Source organism: Myzus persicae, unplaced genomic scaffold (assembly GCF_001856785.1).
Source record: "Myzus persicae strain clone G006 unplaced genomic scaffold, MPER_G0061.0, whole genome shotgun sequence".
Lineage (NCBI taxonomy): Eukaryota > Metazoa > Arthropoda > Insecta > Hemiptera > Aphididae > Myzus > Myzus persicae.
Genome location: NW_019103547.1, coordinates 238875 through 266563, shown reverse-complemented (window position 1 = coordinate 266563; position 27689 = coordinate 238875). Strand labels below are relative to the sequence as shown.

The following is a 27689-nucleotide window of genomic DNA, read 5'->3' as shown; positions in this document are numbered from 1 at the left end:
ACATTTAATTTGTTTTTTTTTATATTAATATATTTTGTTAGGTAACTTGTCTCGTATTTTTATTTTATTTTAATGGTCACCTTAGTCTATACCACTGTTTCTTAGACTGTGTTCCGTATAACCATTGATTTTATTATATAGTATATTATAAAATCAATGATATAACCCTGTATTTCTGCGGAGATCCATTCAGGGTTCAATGAAACTTCAGTACTTTTTTTTCAAAATGTTGAAGAAAATTATTTTAAAATATCTAACTAAAGATTAGTGGAAAAAAATGTTTGTTTATTAAATAATAATGTACATGGTAAAATCTATACTTCTATGGGGCTTAATATACAGTATACAGAAATAATATTTGAACATCATTGATAAAAATGTATATCAACAAAAACTAAATACCGCAACAGATTTGATGGTGAACCTAATATTATGATTAATTAAACTTTTGTCAATAAGGTCCAATTTTTAGAATATTTGTAATAATAAAAAAAAATTTCACTTATAGCATTAAATGTTTGAAATAAATACAATGTACCCTATAGGTACACATTATTATTGTATACAATTATTATAATTTTTATTGCAAATAATCTTTACATAAAAACAATTAAAATGAAGTAGGGGTTCTAATTGCAGAGCTGTAATAACTTATTGTTGAAAGCTAAATAAAAAAAGGTAAAAAGCTAAAAAAAATAAAAGTAGGTGTTCCACGATAAAAGGGGACCTACAAAAAGAGTTCCATAGATAAAAAAATTTAAAAAACACTAAACCTAATAAAAATACAAACTTTTTAGGAGCCAACCATATTAGATGGAGGCTTAATCTCGTTAGCCCCTTCTCCCCTTGCTTTACATTTTCTGTTAACACTCATATATTATTATAATATTTACTTCACAATGAAGTTTTCAAAATAGTGTGATAGATTTTAATCTATTGCTTATTTTTACCACAGTCACATACCTATTACACTGTTCTACAGTGAGTCGGTATCAACTCAAAAGTAAATAATAATGATATATTGATATAATACGATAAAAATAATAACTAATTATGTAATGGATGCAATTTTCCACCAAATATTAATTCAACCCACCATATTAATATATTACTATAGAAGCAATATAAATACATTATAAAATGAACTTAGTAATAGTCTGACAAACCATTTCAGTTTAGAATCATTATCTATACACAATGATTTATAATTCAAATTTAACACATTCATTACTGTGGCTTATTCAATAACAAGGTACATTTGCCACCTACTATACAGCAGAGCGATACCCATTTGCCCACTTTTGTTTTGAGATGCCAAAATTGTTTACACTCAAATATTATTTTGATTTACAAACTAACATTTATGATCATTATGATTTAAAGGTTGAATTTTTTTCTCATGTATTCTCTGAAATGTAAATTCATTGTACATGCCTGTCAGTAACAAGCAACAGTAAAATATCAGACATCAGTGTGAATTTTTCATACAACGATAAATCAAATTTGAGGAGCTCATTTAACATTTAGTTTCAATTTATTATATATATACAAGTGTTTCAATTAGCATTGATAAAAAAATATAATTAATAACGTATAAAGAAATTGAGGTTTGCTGTTACAACAATAATTTTTTACATTTCACAAAAGGAATTATGAAGTATAAATCGCATGATATAATATAATATGTTTAAAAGAAAAAATAATGTTGGTACCAATAATTAATGTTTCATTTAAAAAAAAAAAAACAAAATATCATGTAAGAATGAAATTATAATAAAGAATAATTATGTACCAGACATTATAACACAATTTAAAAAAAATACATTGAAGGGAATAATATTTTGAGATGCAGAATGTTGATGAAAATATGAATTGTAGTAGCAACGAGAATTGGTAATCATGCACTTCTTATGCTTTGTATGAGTTGAAATATAACTGGAAAATAAATAAACATAAATTATTATGTGTTATTATATTTATAAATTCTAAAACAAGTATAATAAAATTATTAAATCAGTTAAAAAATACATTTTAGGTTAATTTGTTTATTATAGAAATAAAAAATAAAAGGTAAAATAACTAATACAAACAAAAGAAAACTATAAAATTAGGAATCATATGATTCAACCCTTTGACTAGTTCAGTCAAATATGACTATAGTACCTGGGTGCTGGATGTACTGCATTTAAAATTCATCAGTTATCAAAGAGTTTATAATTTTTAATAATTTTTTACAGTATACAATTTTAAATAGGTACAGTTTTATTAGTAAATAAGAATAATGTGTAAATAGATGGATGCCAATGGTTTTTGGTCAAAAGGTTAGTATATTCAAACCAATACAATTATCATACTTAAAAAGCAGACATTTTTTTATAACTTAACATTACAATTTAATTGGGCAGTTTCTGTTGGCAAAAAGTAATTAGATCACATTATAATTTATTCTGATCATTTTACAACGTATAATCTATAGAACCCTCAAATAATACCAGATGCCTAGGCTTGATTAGTTAAATAATAAAATTCATAATCAAAACAACAAGCTAGTAAGACTTGGTAATAAACATTGATCGACAAATATATTTTCTTCTAGGTAAATATAAACAAAAAGTAATTTTTTATAAATATTTATACTTAGACTTTAGAGGTATCTACTACTATATATTTAAATAATTGTAGCATTGTAATTATGTCGGTATTAGATTTGCTTCAAACATCAAATATTCAAACCCATTCTAAAATGTTTTCATTTTATTCATACAATTAAAATAGGTATGCTTTTACAGGTGCAAGCCAAAAAAATGTGAAGTGACAATATCACAACTGAAATAAATATTGTTGATCAATCAGTAACTATCATAATATTGATGATCTCCTTCCCTGTGTCATACACTTAATCACTACCCACATTGGGGCCACATACTATCGATATTAATAAAATAGTAAAATATCAAAACAAGAACGTACCAGATCCGCACACAACAAATAAAAATAGGGCCAGCAGCCACGGACTAACAGGTGTTTTGTTTTTCTCCGATTTCTGAAAAACGCAAAACGTGAAATAAATCAACTGAATTGTGAAGACTGGTAAGAAATGGAAAAAAAAACGCAAATACGTCGTCTTCTGGGAATGGGGGAGGTTTTTCACTTACCGTCGATTTGGGGACGTTGCCCCGCTGAGTGATGTTTTTGCTGGCCTTCTCGTTGGCGATCCTCATCCTCTGTTTAGGTGCCATTATTCACGTATCGAACGATCGGTGGATATTGGTTATTGCAAAATGTACGTGGATACGTGGCAACGGCAACTGATGCTCTACAATAGCAAATAGTAGTAAAGAACCGTCGACGTGCACTGAGTAATAACCACTGACGTGTCTTAACTAGCGGTGGACGTTGGCGGAGTAAAATAGTGAATGTTAAATAAGAACCGTTAGCAGTTTAGTACGACAATACTGATTGTCGGTTGACTGTACTGTACGTTTGTACTATGCCGCGTAACTCGTAACTTTGTAAGGCGGGTGGCAGTCAGTGGCGGTCGTCGTCGTGGTGCGGTCCGCGTTGGCACGTCGTTATCACACACGGTTTGTAGCAACTTGTTTATAAGACTCAGTGATGACGTGGGCAGATAAAAATGTCAGCTTAGCCAACTGTGAAACAATAATAATATTAATACCTAAAAATGATAGTGAGAATAATAATTATAGTATATTGTGTAGGGCGGGAAGTCTATTTCAGTAAAGTTGGAAGCGACGGGTGCATTCCACCCAAGGGCCAAGACTAATGATGTACTATGTAGTGATATCTGAAATAATTGTTGTTTCTCACGAGCTACAACATACTATTTTTTGTCATTCCTCTGCAGCATTCTTCGATTACGGCCCACGGCAAAGGTAATCCAGAGATCTATGCAACAACCCGCCTATTCTTCGAAAACAATTTCATGAAAAAATAATTTTTACTCATCATGCAAGATTATATGACCAAATATAAGATGTGACCAAAACTTAATGTTTTGTAAGGATCGTGGTAAAAATGTCAGTGTCCGGTTGTGCAAGAGTCACGTCCAACACTTTTGGGGATTTCCATTTTACCACCCGACGGAAAAACGTCGTTTTCCAATGCTTCAATAGTCATCAAAAACTTTTAGTTTAGGGGAGACAAAAAAAAAGGTTGTTGTAATCTATGATTTTAATGATTACCAATTCACATAATGTCTTATATACCTGCCAATTACGGCTACCTACGCAGTACTTCTTTTCTATAACACTACTACAGTACCACAGACTATAATATTAGAATATGTCTAATATGTAATGATAGCCACTTCTTATAAAAAAGAGTTATACTAAAAGAAGTGGCATCATCATGATCCCTAATACATACACTCGTGTATGACTACATAATATGTGACAATGGGCATCTGTGGTCATATACTCATATACCGCTATGTCCCATATCTCTTCTCATACAAAATCATCCCACCATTCACCAACTCTCAGAGCACCCTTCAACCACCGGGCTCTTTTTCCAACGCATCACTTCTTTCTGAGTGTAACTTTGGTGATGGTTATGCGCTGAGAGTCAACTTATGTATGTATAAAATAATATTCTGGTGTTTTAATTAATAAGCGTATTAATTTAACGTATAAAATATACCACTTGCGTTATTGTCTATTGATTAATATTGTATTATAAGTGAATCAGCATCGCACAAAACCAGCATTCATGAACTATACCTGTTTGATGGTCTTATACTCAAGCTAGGGTAAGTTGATTTATTACATGATTAGAATAGAACATAAAACCATGGATATTTACAACTTTAAAATTGTACATCCGTAATTAGTATTGTGTAATTATATTTACAATTTTTTTTTTTGAGTATTATAATAGTTTATAGAATTTCTTCCAATTTTTAATGTTTGACTTATGTTTTTTTTATAGTCTGTGCAACCTATCACTCTTTTCAAAAACTTTTGAAGTTCAAAAAAATACACTTGGAAACTATCAAAAATTTCCAAATAGTAATGAATGTAATTTTTAATGCGTTAACAAATTGTATAAACTGATAACTGAATACTGCAATATCGTAGTGAGTACTGAGTTCGTGATAAATCTGTATAATAATAATCATGGATGGGATTTTCTATCACTTAAAATTGCATAAATATGCACTAATATTATGTCACTAAATGCTTAAATATGCAATAAAAAAAACAAAATATGTAAAAATATTAGTTAAGATAATGATACTAACTAGTAACTAGGAGAAATTTTAAAAGTTAATGATGAATAGTATTGATATAGTTAATAGTTTAATACCTACGTATTATTCTACAATATAGCTACAAATTATACAATATATTATATCCTCGTCCATCGAGTTTCAACTATATAGACCTATAGACGCATTGTATTTACTCTAATCTAATTTATTCAGATCTCTGTATATGTATTATGTATATGTTATGGGTATAAGTTTTTTAATTATTAAAAATATAAATGTATACTTCATATAATACTTAAACATTTTAACATTTATAAAATTTTTAATCTTGATGGAAAAATTAAATAATTACGATAAAACGAAAAAATATTACGAATGTTATGAAGAATCTATAATCCATAGACCTATAGTCCGTTATAGCCTTATAACCTATAGGTACTTGAATTTCACCTACAAAATATTTTAAAATGTTGAACCTGGGAAAATTTCCCCCTAATCCCCCATTAAACACTCCTTTCATAGTCTCACTAAAGCCAAATACATTTTTTTAGAGCAATTTAAGTTCAAATGTTGACAACATTGGATATCTAAACGTACATTACAATCACAGAATAGGTGAAGCCTACATATAAGTAAGAACGATCGTGATCGCTACAGGAGTAGACAGAAAAAACCCATAAGAATACAAACCAAAATTTTATATTTTGGTATATTATGTCATATTTCATTAGACATGAGTTTTAATTATCTTTGAATTTTTCTTTTTCTGTGGTTTCTGAATTCTGATAGTTTATTTTAATGTTTCTTCGATGGTCATGGAGTTGAGACACCGCTTCAGCAAAAATCTGCGATAGATTTGCTCCAAAAGACCAGAACACTTTGCAGTCTCTTTAATTTTTTTTTTTTTATTGAAATGTTGTAATTTACAATTAATCTCGACAATTAAGTGTACATGCTATAGGTAGTCTCTTTAATTCTATTTATGACATTTGCAACATCAATTTTTCCTTGTTCAAGAGGGTGTCCATGCATAACTTTGAGAATAGGTGGGCAGTTTAGAGAACTCTTTTTACTAAATCTCCAAGTAGGTATAATATTTTTATGTTGCATGTTTCATAACGAACATATAGGTAGCCTTTAAACGTTACTTTGTATTTTCCTTTATCAGGGGTAATTATTTCCATAACTAAATCCAAAAACCTTGAAAAACTTGAACATGAAAATTTAAAAGTTTAAACACTTCAAACACGACAATTCAATGACATTTCGATTTCCAATGTTTTACTCCACTATTTAACAACTAAATAATCTATTTAATTATTAGCCCTATTGGCTATTATAGTAATACCCACAATAAAATGATGCACCTGTGATTGTATCATCTCGATAGTCTAAAAATAAGTAAATAAGTCAAAATTTGTAATGAATAACGTAGGTACCTTTTTATAATAATGGAAGTTCTATGATTCAAGTAGGTACTTTATAGCTATATACCTATATACTTATACAGTTATACACACATTTTAGCTATACATAGGTATAACTGTATAAGATACAAGGTGTTAATTGAATGAATGAATGAATTAGTTTTTTTATTCTATGAAATCCTACTCCCAAACATAGTTTTATGTCTTTTTAAATATAAAAAAAAAGTATTTTTTTTAATTATTCAAAATTACAAATTTGGTTACGAGAATTTTCAACAGATAGAACATCTGGGTAGTTGGATTAGTGATCTAAATTTTTAATTAGAAAATTAAAACTCATGTCTAATGAAATATGATATAACATAGCAAAATATAAAATGTTGGTTTTCATTTTCATGGTTTTTTTCAAGGGATTCGAACTTCACCCATTCTGTGATGATACGCAATATTGTGAAAAAGGATTTTCCACGGTTCCGCCTCTTTTCATTGGTGGCTGATAATATATTGTTCTGCCGTGATATCATATTATGTTTATAAAAATATGAGCCGATCAAAATTATATGATGGGGAAGCGTACCCCACTCTTCGAATCTTCGATGCGCGAGGCTGAACGAAATTAAGTCTGTGTTGATAATACTAGTCATTTAGACCTATACTCATGTAACCATTATATTATTTTGGTTTGTTTTATAGCGTTATCGTCTATCCGACTATCTTCTAAATACAATTGTGTATTTGTATGTGACACCGTGGTTAATTTGACGACGATTATTGTTGATAAATGATTATATAAATTCCTTCATCTCCGGAGTCGGGGACACGTCGAGTCGTGAACTGCGTAGTGCGTAGGTCGTAGGACAGCAGTCAGCAGCCGATTTAATGTTACGTCGTTTTAATTGTAAATGATAATAACTGTTTCGTTAATCGTTCACTTAAATACTTAATATACAATAAACTCGATGGGAATTCTAGACTTAAAAGTGATTTAAAATGAATTATACCGTAATTGTTCTATAGTTTTTACATACATTCTGCCGCAATTGTTTTTTGATATTCTTAAATTTAAAAATGGGAGGCAAAGGATCCAAACATGATCGTGTTATAGATCCATTAACCTTCGACGAAAATGATGCTATCGATAAATTGATGAACTACAAAGAAATTATTTCTTTGGACGAGCTATTACACAGGTGGAATTCATACTTAACTCATAACATGAACAGTCATATTAAACAATTGTTTGCGACCAACAAACCGTGTCGACAGCGAGTGGTGCATGTCTACCGATGTTTATCAACCTGTGAAATGTACCATGAATCTTACCTAAAAATAATGTCTATTGTACTTGCGAAATCAAATATTGAACGATATACAATTGATCTTTTGGAAACTATAAATCTATGTTTAAAGGATACTGATGAGTACGCTTACTGGATCAGAATTGGTGCTAAAGCACACACCATTCTTCAACTTTCATCTCAACTGTCTAAAGACGGTTTAACAGGTGATATTGCTGCATGGGTCCGAGGCAACACCCTTCTTGGACTATTGCATAGAGCTCTGGTTACTACACTTTACTCAGTGCCACGTAAACTGGATTTACTTCCAGCTATTAGTATAAGCCAAAAGTACATACAGTCATTCAAAACTATTTTAGATCTTGGATGGATAATGTTCATAAAACATAGTTTACCGGCTGATTGTCAAGATAATTGGAGATTATTGTTTTCAACTACTTCACACGGCGAGAGCTTCCAATCACTCAGTGCTGCCATAATTGACCAAGGAAGTACAATTTTAATTTTAAAAGATAATTCTGGTAATATATTTGGAGGATACGCTTCACAATCGTGGCTATTGAAACCTAAATTTTATGGAGATTCCAGTTGTTTTGTCTTCTCGTTATATCCAAATTTGAATATATGTGCTTCTTCTGGACATAATGAGAATTATATGTACATGAATAGTGGCCAGCATACACTGCCAAATGGCATAGGGATGGGAGGACAATTTGGCTATTGGGGACTATGGATTGATTCAGAGTATGGCATTGGCAAAAGTAGTCCTTCGTGTTCAACATTTAATGATTATTCAATGTTATCAGCTAACAAAGATTTCACAATTGATTCATTAGAAATATGGTGTGTTAAAGAAAAACCTAAACTAGATGATGAAGAGGAAGAAAGAAAACTCACTTCAGGTAGAGATGAATGGGATATGAATCTATTGGAAATGGCTGGACGCCAAAAATACTCTGATGGATTTAGAGATGAAGATGAAGTTAAATGATTACCAATGACCAAGACCAATGTTCAATTATGTTATTAGTTTAACTTGACTCAAATGATAACAGTTTTTAGTTTAATAAATCACATTTTTGCTTTGTCATAATAAATATCTGATGTTTGATTATTATTTTATTTTTTAGTTTGTTTTACTTTTTTTAATTGAGCAAGTATTGTTTATTTATTAATTTTAAACCATAAATACATATTTCTAAAATAACATTAAAAAAGTCTGATTTTTTTAATTTAATAAATAATAAAAGCTTATTAAAATGTTTAAGGTTTACTTTTGTGTGTATTATTTCTTTTTTTTATTCGGAAATAATAAAAGGATTTATGGAACATGAACATTAACAGTTTTTAAGGAAACTAACTTCAACCATTGTCATTTATCAGAGTTAAGATATATTTGTCCCCCTATTTTTTTATATACATTTAATTAAGCATCTATCATATGACAGTGTAATATTATTACACTGGTTTATAATAAAAGACAATTTTTTTTTCTGTTATTTCCTAATGATTAACTTTTATGACATACATTTAAGCCCAAATTACAACAAATTGTTGAAGATAAGTGATACGTCATACAATTATATATACAATTAATGCTTAATAATTCTGATAAATGATAATTAGTGACATGTTAAACGTATAAATCATTAATGTCTTAAACAATTCTAAGTGCTGTAACTGTGTCCTGTACCACAACAGTACAATGCTGTGGCTAGCCGCCATACAACATGCAGTATGTATAAGGCTAAGGAGACATGGATTGCTCAGCATTACCTTGAATTATTGTCTAAAATTTGCATAAATGAATGTTTACCTTCCTGTTGAAACACTAAAAGGATGCGCCCCAGTTTGGCAGGGAGACAATTATTAATGTTTCATAAAATAGTATGTACCCAATACAATAATAATATTTAATTTTGATACATAAGTATATAGGTAATATGTACATACACAATACAACTTTTTTAAATGTGTCATTGCTCATTTGTATTAATCATAATTACTAAACTAGGTACTAATCAAGAATGGAATTAGCATTTATCAATTTATAAACATTTTGAATAATTAAAGAGTAGAAGACATTTTTATTTTTACTTAACCTTCAGCACATGCCTTGGTATTGTAGTCACAACTTACCATTGACAATTTAAATGTAATTTTGACTTTGTTCTTTACAATTAAATATAAACCAATGACATCAAAACAATTAGAATATTGTGTAACAGATGCAGTGTGTTAAACCTCTTATATGAAATTACTATTGTTGAGTTTTCATAAAAACCACCCATTTATATATACACATATACAATTTATAACTAAGTAATTATTATACTTGAAAATTATTTATTTGATTTTATACATTAACAAAATAATAACAATTTAGCACTGAAACATTAATGATCTCAAATTTAAATATAAAATTCTCCAATAAATGCATTAAGTATAGAACTAACAAATTATTATTACTATTTACTATTATACAATCCTTAATTCACAAAGTTTAGAAACTCAACAACTTTTCATTTAAATGTTGATTTAGACATAATAACATTTACTAGACTAATCTATAGACAACACAATTTGGAAAATTCTCATTCAAAGAAAAAAAGTTTGGATTACCAAAGTACCTTTATTCCAGTTTAACCAACAGCAGACCAAAGGACATTTAAATGATATACAACAAAATGTGAAAAATATATTTGCTTAAAAATTCCAGTCTTAATTTAAAATTAAGGTATCACACTTGGAAAACTAACCTGTAAATTGTGTACACTAACAAACTACTCAATATTCACAGTCAGCAAAGAAGATACAGATGGTAATCCGAATAACATTATTCCCAAGAAAAAAACTTCTCCTCACCCACAATACAGAATTACTGAAAAAAAACCCAAGAGAAAAATAAAATAAGTTCAATGAATCAAAATATTAAATTGACTAACAATTTTAATATATTATATAATACAACACTCAATCCAATGATTTAAAAATTCTGTCATTAAGTAATTTAATTAATGAGCGACAAACTAATATAAGTGTCAAAACTTAGAATTTTTAAAGAATCGTGCAATTGTGATACAAATCAATATATTATTATTATGTTATGTACGTAGTTAATGTTTGATAATGATAAAATTTTAGTTAGTGTTTATTAAAAAAATTAAATATAGCTTGGTTTTTTTTAAAATTATTATTCCGTAATACATGATTAAGATTGATTTTTGTTTTTAATGATTGCTTAACTTATAATATTTAATTTGATACATTAATTAATCAAAAGTAAATATTATTTCATATTCGTAATTAAAAATGATAAAGTTGTATTTATTACATCACTCTCAATGTATAATGATACATTGGAATATTTTTTTATGTTATTCTCCAGCAGAATTCTTTTTGAGGATTTTCATTCCATGAAAAGTGAGTCTACACACTAGACAAGATTAAATAAAAATATAAAAATGTATATTTGGATGTATAAGAATATAGTTTTACTGAGACAAAATATTTCAAAATATTTGATTAGGTATATTCTTAATTCTAGTTTGATGATTATAATATAAAAAATAAAATATAGGTAAGTACATAGTTGTTCACTGTTTATCTGTTATCTTGTCCAAATCAGCTTTAGCCTTTTTGATTTCATCAATATTTTTCTCTATTTCCGCTTTACGAAATTCAATATCCTTTTTAATTTTGTCTACTTGTTGCCGTTGCTATTTAAAAAATACAATATATAGCATTAAATCTAATTGAAATTATCAAATTGATATACTAACCTGTATGTAAAAATATTCTTCTTCATTAGCAGCTTCGCGTTCACCCATAGCACCACCAGCTTCTCGGATGGAACCTCCACCACCGCCACCTTTGCCTGCGCCACTACCCAAACTGCCCAAACCATCGTTTTTGAATCTGTTGAAACTGGACAAAAAAGAATAATCATAGAAAAGATTAAAGAAAGAAACAATCAGATAATCATTAATTGACGAAAATGAAAATCCGATAAAAAAAGCATCTTACCTCATTGCCGTTGTTTTTATGAAACAGAGAGACTTCGAAGCCTTCCCCTAGAAGATGTTCATTACAAGATGTAACGGTCTAAGATATTAGAATATTTTGTACTGTGTTGAAGTGTGGACTACTCGAAGAGTGTACGTATTACAACAATAAATAAATTGAGACTCTAGATAAAATAGTTCAAGTATTGTTCTGTTGAGTTCCGTACATAAACTATTTAGTAACGGACAAGCGACTAAGTAAGATGGCAGCAAATTTAACTAAAACTTAATTTAATAATATAACGATTATAGTGTGCAATTTACTGCAGGTGCATTGCGCAATATGACGCACCAGTGCACTACAGCTCAGTCACTCCAACCACAATTTACATGTTTACTTTTGGGTAAACAAAAATAAACGCACTACAATTTTAAAAATATACGGTATATGTTGTTCTGTCTTCTGTGATACAACGACCGTCCCCAGCCGGCAGATCTCAGTAAATATGGTCCCCCTACCCCACTCATCAGTACCTATATAAAGACTAATACCAACCAATAATGTTGGGGAAAATTTTAAATGGACACTATAAATAGGGATACCTATAAATTTAATCGTGATCTATACTCTCTAATCAGTAGTCTTTACCCACCAAGAATTAGGATATACTTAAGTAATAAGTGACAAGTGCACAATTACTAGATAATCTAACTAATAAGTATCCAACACTCATATATTAATTCATGTCTATCATGATTTAAGATATACCTTTTTTTTTAGTATTCCCATTGAGTATAGATATGGTACATCTAAAAATTAAGGTGTCTATTCCCATTAATTGTGGGAGAAAAAGTTTAACAAAAAAAATAACAATATGTTTAGAAAAAATAGCTTATTCTTAAGGTCCATCCACATTCCACAGAGTATAATAACTACCACGATATATAATGTTACATTACGAGAACCACAAGAGTACAAGACTAAAAGAAAGATGTTCGAAAATTCGAAACCACAGTTATCTGTTTAGATAGCCATGATCGAAACTGAAGAGTGAAGATTGCGGTCTGCTGTTGGATAATTAGAAACAACTACAGTGCTGAAGCCTGAAGAACTTGCTTATTCCTCACTATCAGGATTTTACGAGAGTACATGATGACCCATAATCTCATTTATTATCATCACATACTATCAGTTTTTATTTGAAGATAAGAAAATTCAGATTTTTGCTTTTATGTTACTAAGTCTTGAAAACGGTACCTCAGCAGCTCATAACCATCAATACTCACCATTATACTGTACATTTGAAGTTTATAGTGTTTATACTATTTTTCGGCACAATGACCGCGTAATAAGAGCAACATGTGTGACGTAAAACCAAAATCAAAAGGTAAATCATTTAAGAAGTACTAACAGTAATGAGCATCATTTATTCGATTCGTCGATTTCTATTCCATTTGCCTGGTAAACGGTTTGGATATTACAGGTAAGCTTATTATTTTCGTTAAAAATCAATGAGTAATAAGTATTTATTAATCAAGGATATCCTGATTTTTTTTATTTTAGAGCTATTCCAATATTCATGATTGCTGGTGCTGGTCTAGAGTATTTGATGATAACTTGGCGTCCGTTCGGTGTAAATTTTTATGAAGTATATAAACGTAAACAAGCCAAAGAAATAGCTGCCAATAGGTTGAACGAAGAACACTAATGTCTGGAAATATATCAATTGCTGCTTATGTGAAATTTTCACTTATGGCCATGGCCTCTATGATGTTAGGATCACAACTAGTTCATAACCGATACAAGCCACTGGATGATTTAGAAGATTATGTTGAAAAAGAAATAGAAAAACTTAAAGCTGCCAAGGAATTAAAAGAATAATGGATTTTTTGATTAGTGGACATTTTGTTATCATTATTTACCTATGTTAGAGAGAATAAACTAAAAATATTTCTAAAAAATGATGACGATTTGAATCCTAGAAATAAGTTTACAATTTTAGAATAATTCAATGATTTTGTTCATATACAATATGTTACAAAGTGCATATTTATAGGATTAGCTATTCTATAATTGTTTGTACAGTATTCATAATCTAACATTTTTAATACTCCACATTGTTTGAATTGTTTCATAATAATTATGAAAACAGTTACAGGATATTGGAAATTACAGATTTTATCAAAATTCTACATGGAGTATTGAAGTAACAACATAGTATTTGTGAAATTGTTTTTAATAATAACCCAACATTTGGGTAAGGTTTTTTCAGTTCAAAAAACTAGGTTAAAATCAAACTAGCTATTCTTTATTCAGAATGAGATTGTACCTCGGCGGCAACCAGTTTTCATTCTCAACAGTCAGACGCTTCCCCCACCTAGAAAGCTTGTGAAACTAGCATTGTGCAACGAAGCCACACCTATGATGAGCAGAAGTTGGATGACGAGGTACGATCTCCATCCGAATAGAGTATAGACAATATTTTTTTTTTAATATCTTACAGGGTGGATATTGTATGTTATTGTTTGATAGTACTGAGTCTTGTGGACTTTACAATTAACCTAGAATAGAAACCTATTGCATAATAATCGTCAAATAAAATATTATTTTATTAATTTCAGTGATCACATCCACTAGTATTATAGTTGAGATGATATTGAATCACCACAATACAACTTCTAATACTTTTACTAATAAAATAAATAACAAGAATATAATCTATATTTTTTTTTATTTTTTGTTTTTTTCTCATTATAAATAATATTTAATTGTTATTATTTTTGATATTCATACAAATATCATGGCTCATGATTGTATGAGCAATACAATACAAAGGTATTTATAGTTTTACAGTATTTAATAAGCCTAGTTCTAAAAAAAGGCTTAACATCTCAACAGTTTAAATCTACCCTTACAGACCTAAGAATGCAGTTTTAAACTGTGCGTGTAAAATTTAGTATGACAAAAATTCAAATTCAACTAATTATAAAAGGTGGATAAACAATTGACTAAATTAAGATATATGCAATGAATATAACAAATAAATTAAGATTATCTGCTTCTATCAAAACAATTATTGTACTTAAAATAGATTTAGTAAAACAATGGGTAATAAGTTTATATTGAGATCAATGTTTTTACCAATCATAAGTTTAAGGGGAAAAAACAGAGAAAAATATCTCATACACAAATATACCTACATTACATGTTACATTCTGACACAATTGGTCTGCAAGGGTGAAAATAGTCAAGATTTTACATTATTTATACTATATATAATTATTTTATAATTTACTTATGTATAAACCTTAATTTACAGATTAATAGGGATGCCCTTATATATATATTTATATAAATGTACATAGAGCTTAATTTTATTTAAACATTCTAATAAGACAAAAAAAAAAAAAACTCACAACCGTTAATATCTAATTTGTTTTATCTTGAATATTTTTCTCACAAGAAAATTTCTGTAAAAAAATTCCAAAATGTGGATAGTTTTCCCAAAATTTACTTATAAAGTAGTACAGCTATAGTTACATAATGATTTCATTTTTGTAGAAATTTCGTCCATTTCAAAAGGAATTAAAAATTTAAGTTACTTTCAAGTTATGGAAGACTATACCTACAATTGTATTAATACTATACTTATGACACAGTTGTCAGACATTGGACGGAGGTAAACTGTGCCAGTGGAGTCTATCGGATTGGTTGTGGTTCATTAGCAGAAGCTGCTGCTGCAGTAGTTGGATCATACTCCATAACTTCTTGATAGATAAGCTCTTTCCATTGATCAACAGTATGTTCGCGTTCATCCACTGAATGGTCCCATGGTCCTGGTGCTGGTGCATTTACTTCACTTTCGTCATACCAAACATTTATATATGGATGTAGCAATGCATCGTCCACAGATATACGCTTTTCTGGATCAATAACTAGCATTCGAGACAAAAGGTCACGTGCTTGGCTTGCTATATTATACAACAGTTTAGTAACCATTAAATTTAATTTTGAATTTATTAAGTATATAAAATAATAGTTGTAACCAGCATTAACTTCTTCAAAATTTAAAAAATATTTTGTATATTTATACAATTAATTTATTATTTGTCTATTATAAAAATAACAATATTACCTTTAAGTTTATTATGTTCAGAAGAATCTGATGGAAATAGTACATCGGGGAATAATCGATCAAATGAATAACCTGGATAACGAGGTCTATTTTCAACATAATTCCTAACTGTTGGTTGTAACCTTCTCATAAACTCTTGTGATGGCGTGCCCAATTGTTCTATAGTTAACATGTATATTTCAATAATATTATTATTAGTGTTAATACTGCTTTAAATTAAAATGATGAAAATATTTTAACCTACCTATAATTTTATTCCATTGATCTATATGATCGGTTCCAGGAAATAATACGCCACCTCTTATCATTTCACCCATAATACAACCTACTGACCAAATGTCAACATTTTCCTTATAACCCATGCCTAAAATTACCTAAAATAGATATCATAAAAACAATTAGATTAGTATTACTTATTTTATGATTGAAAATAATAATACAATATATAATATTTACCTCTGGAGCTCGGTAGTATCTAGTAACGACGTATGGAGTCATCATAAATGTAGTTCCAGCTGTTCGAGCTAATCCAAAATCCAAAATCTTTAATGTGCAGTCAGATTTTACAACAATATTACTAGGTTTAAGGTCCTAAAACAGTAACATGTTATTAGAATGTAAGTCATAAACCAAAAATTGTACTAAATATTTAAAATACAAACTCTATGAATAATTCCTGCTGAATGTAAATGTTTAATACCACATAACATTTGATATAAAAGATATGACATTCGTTCATGATCAAGATCCATTTGGATCACCTGGCATAGATTAGCATCCATTAGTTCCATTACCAAATACACATCTTGAAAATCATCTAATGTTCTTTGTGGTGTGAAGGCATTTAGTAAACCAATAATCTAGTAATTAAAAATATTTTTAACTAATATATCACTTATATTATATCCTATTATTAATTTAATTCATGTTACATACATTTTTATGGTTTACTAATTTCATAAGTTTGAACTCTCTATATGCTCTTTTTGCATGCGTTACATTTTGAAATGGTCTGGATAGTTTTTTAATAGCAACACTTTGTTGAGTAATAGTATCCATGGCGGCACTAAAAGAAATTAAAAATTAGTTAAATCACGTACCATTAAAAATGTCTCAGTACTTACACCACCATGCCCTGGGCACCTAAACCTTTGGGAACAAGATCAACATATCGTCTGGGAACTGAAAATTCAGTATCACCAAATACTAAAGTGTAGAACATATCAGCTAATTCAGTCATAGTGTCTGGTTTATTTTGAGGTCTTTGGACAAACCGTGATTGTGTTCCAAGCATTTTGTGGACAACCTCAAATTCAACTTTACCAAACACAAAAACAAACAAAAAATAGTGCAACTACAGAAAAAAAAATGTATATAACATAAAATTATAATAATACATTCATGCTATTCATGCTTTTAAAAAAATGTCTAAAATAATAATTTTTAATAGACACTAACTACAGCATCTAACTTAACATACAGCGTAAAATATGAGCATTGAGCAAGTTATATATTTAATCACAATATCAGCGAAGTTTAAGTTTGATAAAATATTTTAAGTAGACCTATATTAAATTGAGAATTAATCTCATGGAACCTATCAAAATAATTAATCAATAACCATTTAATGGATTATTTATTTAAAACAATTTATATACATTTTAAAATTGAATATATTTTATTTTTGATTAAAGAGTTTGCAACTATGCAAGTTCAATTAATTATATTTAATATCTAAACAATTTTTATTTATACAAGCATTTATTTTACATAATGTGATATAAATAAAATGTAATTTTTATGTTTTCTATATGGAAATTCTATATTAGAATTACTAAATATAATACAGCAGTTGTTTGTGTATTATAAACTATATTTTATGAACTGTGCAGAGTAAAAATATATTTATAAACTGTAAACATAATACATTGGCGTTTATAAGCTATAAACAAAAACTAATAAATAATAATTAATAAATCATATATATACTACACAATATAAGAATAAACATGCCATACCTATTTGAGAAGTTACTAGTATATGCTTACCAAACTATGCCTTGTGCTCCAGATCCAATTGGTTTCAAATTTTGATATCGCTTCAAAATAGTGAACTTTGTATCGCCCACCTCCACTGTAAAGAAAATGGAGGAGGACACTCTAGATGTCATCCTAGGGTTAATATGAGGCATACGACCGAAGTTTTGTTCTTAGAATCCAAAATGATCAGAAATACAATTAATTACTTGAACTAACTTTAAAATTTGTTCACTTATTTAAATAAGGTTTAAGATCTGCAACCAAAACAAATACATAAAAATATATTACTTAGATATTTTTTTTAATGTTAATTATATTTATTAATTTCTTCATATATTTTGAATAAACATTTTTTGTGGTTGTAAATTAAATTTGGAGACATTAAAAAAAAATGTATTGAGATAATATTACAAAAACGGAGAAGAATCTTGAAGCGGAAGTAGTAGTTGTTGTTTTCTTTTCAAATTACTACTTATGAGAAAAACTAACAATACTCATGATCAGGAAAAGATTGGACGAAAAACTCGGCCTACCGAATTTTCAGTATTTTATTGGCCCACTTTCAAACTTAATATTAACAACCTACAACCATGTACTGTGGTCTAAGCAAATTCAACATTTAGTCTCCATTTCTTCAACTTTAAACATATTATTTTCGATCAGCGGTCTTTCAAGACTTCAACTGACCAAAATTGTTGCGACCCACCAAGTTTTACTCAGTAATTTGCCGGGCCAATCCGGAACCGCTCATGATCATTTTTTGAATAAAACTTATCAACAGCTTTAAGAAAAACCGGTCACATTATACTAAATATTATCCTCTTTTACCTTTTTAAAAATATTATTGAGTTGTACTCAATAGGTACACTTATGTAGTTGTGTTTATACAGATATATACTGAAATAGTATACTGAAGCATAAATCTGTGGTTGAATTAAATCTATAAACTGTGTAGATTTAACAAAAACATTTGAAACTAATGTATGTTAACTTTAAATTATAATTTGGCTAATTAGATAATATTACTTACCCGAAACTAGAAAATAGGCCAGTTTTATATTTTAGTCATAATAAAGATAAAGTGATAGGACAACAGTTTAATAAATTTAATACATTTTTAAAAAACCTAACTACCTATCGTTTGGATAGTTCTTTATGTAAAAAACACATAGTTTATGTAAAATATATGTAAATATTTTAACTTGCTGAACCCCTTATTTAATTATTTAATTTATAAGATAAAAAGGTGGTTAATATACGAAGTATACCATTTCATGTAATACTCATTATTTAAAAAGTATTAAAGTATTTGGAAAAATTTTTTTTTAGTATTTTGATACATACGAATTGAACCTAGGACAAGCATTTTATTAGTTATATGTTTTTAAAGTTTTGATGAGCAAAGAAATGGACTAATATTTTGCGGCGCGAAGGCATACCATTATTCCACTCTGCTCATATACACGTTAAATACTTAAAGCTCTTAAACTACTAGTACTAAATTCGATTTTTATGTATCGAAATAATAAAAAAATATTCTACTTTGGAATGTGAAATTTAAACTGTAAGTTATTATTCAAAAAAAAAAAAAAAAATAAGGATAAAAATATTAAAACATTTTTTTTTAAATTGTTGGTTTGTGACTACTACTAGAATCCTTGTAAAATAATATTTTTAAAAAAGTAAATACTTTTGAATATGCGTGTCTTACGTTAAATGGAACAATCAGTATATTATAAGAATTAGTTGTCGCCACCCTTTTGGTATTTTTTACCTACCTATTAAATGTTATTGCTTGCCTAAATATTAACTATATTAGACATACTGTGATATTTTTATGATGTGCCGTAAGGCGTCTTAAAGTATCATTACTAGAGGTCGGATTTATATTCTTTTGAAATCCTTAAAATATGATGTTTGTATGTCACATAAAATAAGCAATATATTCTCTTAATATTCCTTTAAAATACCAGATATATGATGTTTTATGTCCTTAAATATGCAAAATATTCTTTTGATATAAAAAAAAAAAAACAGTTTAAATTAATTTTTTATTAATTTGGTTTTAAAAATATTTAATTAAATTAATTTTACAATAACAATTAATTACTATATATTGTTCGATGTATAGTCGTGACAGCTAACGAAATAACCGTTGTGCTTTCGCAATCGATAAGGAATACCTGGAGATTAATTTTTATTAAAATCCGGAAATAAATCATTTAGTGAACATTGTATTTATCAAATGCTGATATGCGTGAAATATGTTCATTATATGCCGGGTATCACAAAAATATTCCCAAATATTCTCTAACGTGTTAAATATTCTCTAACCTCTAAAATATGCTTTTTTATGCAAAATAAATTTTTTCCTGTGAATTCTGTGTTTCATGATTCGTAAAGATTTCTCACTTCCATTTAACTGCATAAACTAGAAACAAATATGTAAAATCATAAAAATCCGACCTCTAATCATTACATTGGTAGTTAATATGTTGGAGTGAAACGGGTTTTATTTAATACATATTATTCTAAATAAATTAGGTTTAAGGCAATCAAAAAAGTTTAAATGAGAGGCAATTTTAAACTGTTGAAAATACGTAATAAATACATATAGGTAATTTGTTGTTATTTATAATTTTAAGCATAAATAGATTTTTAACTCGAACTATAGTCGTTTTTAAAAGATTTATTTTACCAACTTTTAAGGTATTAGATATCAACTACAAAAATTATCGAAAAAATAACATTTTCAAGTTCTGTTAAGATGGAATTTTCGAAGTATTAAGTTTATACGTTAAACTGTTAAAGTTTAGAAATATTCTGCTTCCGAAAACAGGTTCATTGGTAATATGCAAATATAATTTATGAAGAACCTTTAAATTGTATAAGCGAAAAATACAAAAATGGAAGCCAAGGTAAGATCAAGGAAGTTACACATATACTTCTATGTAATAGGTAAAATATATTTTAAATATTTTTGCTAAATACCTATTATAATTGTACCTAAAGAGTTATTTCTTATTCAATACGAAAATACTGAACTACTATAATATACTATAAAAATTTATTATAAAATATATTCACTAAACGTATTTTCAATACAGCGATATATATATTATGCAGGCAAAAAAATCGCGTAGGAGTATGGTTAGGGTGTGACTACTGTACGCATTTGTATACACACAACAGAAAGGATCAATACAAAGTCAGAATATGGCTCCTCCCATCAATTCCAAGCTTTAAGAGTCTTATTACATTTTCATTACTTTATTAGCACCAAGAAATTGATACTGTGTTTTTTTGATTATGGGATAGTAAAAAATTGATTGGAAATTAATTCGAATTTGTTTTGAATTGTTCGAATTAATAACGTCAATGTTTCGTTAAATAATGTTATAAATATTTGATGACAATTACATCATATTATAAAATCATTTACTTTTAGACAGTCACTATTTTACTGTTGTAATTAGTAGTATATTATTACCAAGGGGATCATATCAATCTAGGATGTTTCATATTCGTTTCTAGTCCCACAAAATATCTAAGCTATCTAAATAACCAAAATTATTACGAGTTTATAATATTTCATATTTTATAGTGTTAAAAATAATATAATACGATAAAATGCATAATGTTCAACTTAACAAGTGTACAATTAAGAAAAATTATAATCGAGAAAATAATTAACAGATGAAATGTAGGTATATAATAATTAATGATTATGGAGGAAAACGAAATTCGAATTTATGCCGTCGCTACATCGTGTTAAATTCAGACTTTTAATCACTGTACCACATTTATTTTTATTCATCAAAATTATTACGCTAGGTACGGCAAAAGTAAAATATATGCGAGAATAATCAAAACGATAAAAACCATTCTATATAATGGAAATAACCATATAAGCTGGAAGTGGGTTAGACATTTTTTAATAGCAAAAAGAATTTTCAAAAATTAACAAATATTAAAACTGACCTATTTAATAATTTTTAACTAAGTCGAAGTTTTTATTGCAAAAATAAAATGAAGTGAAAAATTCATTGTTTTACAAACTCTTAAAACAATAGGTTTGAATCCGGGGAAGTCATTAGTATATCGTTAAGGTTTCGTGTGTACCATAATATCAGGGAATAGCTACTGTAATGGATCAGTTAAATTCGAATTCAATGATAAATAATAAATTGCATATGAATAATGATATAGAACCGCGGAGACGGACCATCGCCTATATTTCCAAGGATTTTATTATATATTTATATTGCTTCAAGTAATTTATTTTTCTATGATTAGACTCGTGGAAACTAATTCTACGAACTTCTTTGTGCCAAAAACACTACGTGTTTGCATATATAACTATAATAATACCGTGATTAACTTATAGAAGTCAATACCGACGAAATAGTCAAATTAGTCAAAAAGTTTCAATTACAACTAAATAACTATGATCATTTTTTTTCATTTAAAGTTCCAAATTTCATTAAAATATACCCTTATTTAATTAAGCGATTACAAAAATTTTTTTGCAATGCGTAATTAAAATATTTTTAAATTTCTGTACAAACAACTTATGATGAACTTTTTATTACATTTTCAAGCTTTTACATTAAAAACACTTACCATAGTAAACTTAAATAGGAAAAAACGAAAAAAATTAGAAAATGTCAAATGAACAAAAATATTTAACAAATGTATTATATTAAGAAAAATCAAATATTTCAATACAATTTCCACTTTGAAATAAGGTGAAAAAACAAAATCCATTTAATCAATAAGAGGTGGTTACGGAAATATTCACAATCTCCGCTATTTGTTGTTATTTTTTCTGATTATTTTTATTAAGACTACGATTATTTTTGACTCCCCAAACTACCATATATGTATCCAAATTTTAACTTAAAACCTTTCAAGTTAAAAATAATAGATCCAAAATGTCATCATAGAGAAAAAAAAATTTTATTTTAACACTAAAAATAATACCTCCAATAGGAGTCATGATATTTTATCCATTTTTTATTTATTATTATTTATAGTTAGAATACTTTATTATATCAAGTACCTACCAAGTTATACAATTTATTTTATTTATGTAACATTAGAAATTAGTTTGTGCTGGATGGATGAATACATTTTCAATGGGCAAAATAACATATTATTCATACTTAAAAAAATATTTTTCTAATTTACAAAAAAAATATTTAACCACACAAGCTACAGATTTAAGGTAAAATAAATTTATATTATGTTATTATTCTTAACTTACGCGATTTAAATAAAATATATCAAACTCTCACATATCCTTTTTAAGTTCATATAGCACCTTAAATTTCCATGTATTTATAATTGCACATTATTTTTTTCTGAGTATATAAGGATATGGTTGCCAGGTTTTCAAAATTTTCATGGGGTGCCTAAAATCCTAAAATTTTTAAACTTTTAAGCAAAATAAAAAATTAACTTAAGAGAACAAGTTTGAAGACTTTTATTTTGTCAGGTAAACCAATTATAACTTGTATACAAATAAGCAAAAATTCACTTAGTATACATAATAATGAATTAAAAATGTTAAGATGAAAATTTTTATAACAAATCTCAAAAGTATTTTGGTTGCCTTTATAAATTTGTTAGCAATATATATATAAATGTATGTTTATTTTTTCTTGTTTATGTATATTTAATAGAGTTAAATCATTAAGTCATGTTTGCGTCATTGTTGACCTTAAAAATGTTTTTTTAGCACCAAAGAGCAGAAAACACTCAGCAGTACACAATCAAACGTAGTACGGTTAACATAATTTTAACTAATTTAATCACTTCTGATACCAAACCTTGTTTCAAAAAATCAATCGCACCTGATACTGATGATATATATTGAAATGTATTGCTTTAGAAAAATCTAACATTATACTACAATATTATTCTAATTTTGTCTCACCAAAAATCAGAGCCATAGTATTAAGTTAAAATAGATATATTTATTTTTTGACGTTACTTAGAAATCTGTCATACAGATAGTGCTTTATATTGCTTTTTAGGCAACATAAATTAATGTTCCTGCCACCATTTTGGAGTTTTTTTTTGTTTGGCTCGACTTCACCTAAACCTAGCTCTTAAGATTATAATTTCCTATTGTTGATAAAAATGGGATTTTTGTTTTTCTTCTATAGATATTATGATAGCTTGAACTTCTAATCTTACAAATAGAGAATACAAAGAATTTTTATAGGTACCAAAAATAACAAGAAAACCCAAAACATATCAATTAAAAATGTTTATTTCTACATGACATGTATTACATTATATAATATTAACCATATTGAATATTTAATATTTATGTTTTATTTATTTCATGGGGTGCTCTAGCGCTACAGTACCAATATTCAATGTCCATGTATAAAGCGTTATATTGTTATTTTTTATAATTAAACCCTATTCCCCCCTCTGAAACTGAAACAAAAAATATTGTTCTTTAAATATTCGTTTTAGGCGTTCATTTTTAAATTAATTTGTTCGTAAAAACTATTACCTGTTGGCTATTTGAAAGGAAATATAATTAAGTCTTAAGAGAACATTATACTTATTTATGTTGTATCCAAAAATTTTACATTCAAAATGATCAATTTCCCTTAGGTAGTAATTTTTTTAACAATAGAGTGAATTTTGACATCTATAAGAATTTTAAAAATAATAATATTATCATGATATTTTATAACTATTATAACTTGCTACAAAATTAAAATATTTAAAAATTCCCATGAGGCTTTTAATAATATTCTTACCTTTAAATGTGATGATAGGTCAATTCACTCTAATGTTAAAAATCACAATAAAATGGATTATATATTCATTTTTTAAGACAGACAACATAATACATTAACTGTATAATTATACAACCCCAGACACTATGGCGACCACACAGCCATATTGTACATTTATAATACACGAACACCCTCTTCTTAAAAGTATTAACATGTTAGTTTTAAGGAGTATTTATTATTTTCAAACACCTATATAGTTTATTATTTTAATCAAGAAATTTAATAGGCCAAATAAAATAACTTATCTACTAATGAACTATACTATCTATATACCTACTTCTTAAACAACATAATTAATGTTGTAAATTAATACATCAACGTAATCAACTAATAATCATAACCATAAAACCTAACTATAAAAATATAAGCTTCTACGTTTTAAATGTGTAAACACTTATAGATTACCTCAAATTCCCATCATGGTTTTCAAACAAATGATCAACCATATTCTATATTTATAGGTAAATATATCCCCAGTTGCAATATACCTCAAATACAATATCATCTGCAATTTCTCAATAATATTGAATTTATTGTTTTTATTAGTGTTGATACTGTTCTTAATACTTCCACACAAATTTTTAATTAATGAAATGTTCTACTGTAGTCTGCTACTACTTGAAATGATGCAATATATCTTCAATACATAAAACTGTATAGACAAACCTATCTTATGTTGTTAAAGTATAAGTAGATTAGTAGACTACACATATATATACACAGTGATATATTATATGTACTTTGATAATTGTTATTTGCAACTATTTGTATAAAAAAAATTAATACATTCTAGGTACCTACTCTTATAGATAGATAATAACTAACTGGAAGATTTAATACAAATTAAGGTGTGATGGGTATGGAGAAAACTCACAATATTGTTTGTGTCAACGAATACCAAAATAATATCATACTAATAAGAAATTGTAACATAAATACATTTGAGTATTTAGGTGATTTAATTGAAGTCATAAGTAATTCTGGATATTGAAGTGATCAAACACTTGAGCACCAACATACTAAATTAAATAAATACCCATATATTATGTATTGCATTTATAATGTATTTTAAATACAAAATAGATATGGGCTAACATATTATTGAATACATATGTTGTTGATAAATGCATAGAATAAAAATTTATATCACACATTTGTATTGTATTTACCCGGATAAAATGTTTAACTATTCAGATACATGCATAAAAAAAAAAAAATTTCAAAAGAAGGCATAACTTTTTGTACATAAATGACACGCTTTAATACTGTACCTATTATATGTCAAAGCTTTATCAGCAATGACTAATGATTAATCCTTGACTATATTAATAAAACATCCTGAATAATTATTTATAATCAAAAATTGTCTGTCAGTAGGGCTAATATTTAAATTATTGCAATTTAAGAACAAGTTATTTCCAATTTGTAACAATGTTATTTCAAGTACCTATTTTGTTCTCATTTAATACCAAAATAATAATCTTTTTCTAAGTAGTTTAATGATTAGATTGAAAGAACATAATTTTGCATTGTGCTAAATAAGTAAATAAAATTAATGTAGAAACTAGAAATAAATAAATATATACCTATTAATAATAAATAAATACTAAATACCTCAAATGTTGATTAATTCACAATATCCAAACCGTAATGATTGATGGTGATTACTGATAAGAGTACTACACAAAAACACCTTGAATGAAAGGTAATAATTAATAAATTGTTAATTCACTCATTCAAACATTAATTATTTTGGAAGAATTTTGAATATACATAAACTATTCTCCGGTATAGGCATAGACTCGATTTTTTGGTTTTTTAGCAAAAAAAAAATTGAATTTTTCTCAGCAACAATTCATCACCGACTGACCGACAAACACAGATGACCCATCTATATTTCAGTGCCACCAACAAAATGTAGTTAGGACTTCTTCCATGAACTTAAATATTATTCCATGTTATTACAAGTAAATATTTTTTTATTTCATTATTTTTAAAAATATTTTTAGTTTGTATAATATTAATATTAGTATTGCAAACATAATATACTTTAAGTATCACAAAATATATTATTATACCTTTTAGTTATTTTCAATACGGAAATAATTCTGTTAGCAAATCAAATAAAATATATAATTTGAATTATTGTACATCAATACCGTATCATATGAATATTATATAAATATTTATTTTAATATTATTTGTACGCACTACTCAGTACCAATCATCCGGATAGCTGGTAGCCATTGGCGTAACGTAGGCCTTAAAGTTAGGGGGCTTCAGCCCAAGAATTCTTAGATTAAGTAAAGGAAGTTGGGTCGGTGAAGGGCCATGCTCCTACACCCCCCAAAACAGGTTACATTAATTTACAATAAATGTACGATTACTATTTTATTTTATCAAGTGTTTGTATAATACGAACAGTGCCGTATTTCCCAGTAAACACTATAAGCTAGTGCTTAGGGCGGCAAATAATTTTTAATATTACATTTTTACTATATGTAACTAGAACTAAAATAAAATGAAACTAATTATAAAATGTTTTTAGACCAAAGGGATTGTGGTAATATTTATATTTTATGTTTTCTAATTTCATAATCGTAGAGTTATATGTTTTTATTTTTCATCATTAAAATTTTAAGTAAAAAAATGAAAAACTATAATTGTATCTGTATGCTTTAATAACATTTTTTAGACTAGACAAATATTTATATTAAAAGGCGGCAAATTATTT

General features: G+C 27.6%; 6 protein-coding genes across 8 annotated transcripts; 3 read left to right on the top strand and 3 right to left on the bottom strand.

Moving 5' to 3' along the window:
- Nucleotides 1-1502: 1502 nt before the first annotated feature.
- On the bottom strand, nt 1503-3567 carry LOC111034743 (stress-associated endoplasmic reticulum protein 2). Its single transcript, XM_022316089.1, has 3 exons — nt 3156-3567; nt 2971-3043; nt 1503-1935 (listed from the first exon to the last, which is right to left on the bottom strand). The coding sequence occupies exons 1-3, from the start codon at nt 3237-3239 to the stop codon at nt 1898-1900; spliced, it is 195 nt and encodes a 64-aa protein (XP_022171781.1). The 5' UTR covers nt 3240-3567; the 3' UTR covers nt 1503-1897.
- Nucleotides 3568-7299: 3732 nt separating this feature from the next.
- On the top strand, nt 7300-9162 carry LOC111034735 (TLD domain-containing protein 1). Its single transcript, XM_022316073.1, has one exon. It carries the CDS (start codon nt 7726-7728, stop codon nt 8944-8946), a length of 1221 nt encoding a protein of 406 aa, XP_022171765.1. The 5' UTR covers nt 7300-7725; the 3' UTR covers nt 8947-9162.
- A 2239-nt stretch (nt 9163-11401) lies between these two features.
- On the bottom strand, nt 11402-12707 carry LOC111034737 (ATPase inhibitor, mitochondrial). Its single transcript, XM_022316078.1, has 3 exons — nt 11982-12707; nt 11738-11882; nt 11402-11674 (listed from the first exon to the last, which is right to left on the bottom strand). The coding sequence occupies exons 1-3, from the start codon at nt 11984-11986 to the stop codon at nt 11552-11554; spliced, it is 273 nt and encodes a 90-aa protein (XP_022171770.1). The 5' UTR covers nt 11987-12707; the 3' UTR covers nt 11402-11551.
- A 483-nt stretch (nt 12708-13190) lies between these two features.
- Nucleotides 13191-13912, top strand: LOC111034738 (small integral membrane protein 4). Its single transcript, XM_022316079.1, has 2 exons — nt 13191-13443; nt 13524-13912. Exons 1-2 carry the CDS (start codon nt 13376-13378, stop codon nt 13666-13668), a joined length of 213 nt encoding a protein of 70 aa, XP_022171771.1. The 5' UTR covers nt 13191-13375; the 3' UTR covers nt 13669-13912.
- LOC111034739 lies at nt 13641-13922 on the top strand. The gene has a single exon (XM_022316080.1). The coding sequence runs from the start codon at nt 13668-13670 to the stop codon at nt 13839-13841; it is 174 nt and encodes a 57-aa protein (XP_022171772.1). The 5' UTR covers nt 13641-13667; the 3' UTR covers nt 13842-13922.
- A 1459-nt stretch (nt 13923-15381) lies between these two features.
- Nucleotides 15382-26845, bottom strand: LOC111034736 (stress-activated protein kinase JNK). 3 transcript variants are annotated; one of them, XM_022316077.1, is made up of 9 exons: nt 26729-26845; nt 26570-26648; nt 18144-18388; nt 17032-17161; nt 16758-16955; nt 16552-16686; nt 16340-16469; nt 16096-16254; nt 15382-15931 (listed from the first exon to the last, which is right to left on the bottom strand). In XM_022316077.1, exons 3-9 carry the CDS (start codon nt 18284-18286, stop codon nt 15660-15662), a joined length of 1167 nt encoding a protein of 388 aa, XP_022171769.1. In that variant the 5' UTR covers nt 18287-18388; nt 26570-26648; nt 26729-26845; the 3' UTR covers nt 15382-15659. The 3 variants fall into 3 exon arrangements, with proteins under 3 accessions (XP_022171769.1, XP_022171767.1, XP_022171768.1); XM_022316075.1 differs by lacking the exons at nt 26570-26648; nt 26729-26845 and adding an exon at nt 17220-17412 and having other exon boundaries at nt 18144-18257; XM_022316076.1 differs by lacking the exons at nt 26570-26648; nt 26729-26845 and adding an exon at nt 17220-17449 and having other exon boundaries at nt 15660-15931; nt 18144-18250.
- Nucleotides 26846-27689: the final 844 nt, after the last annotated feature.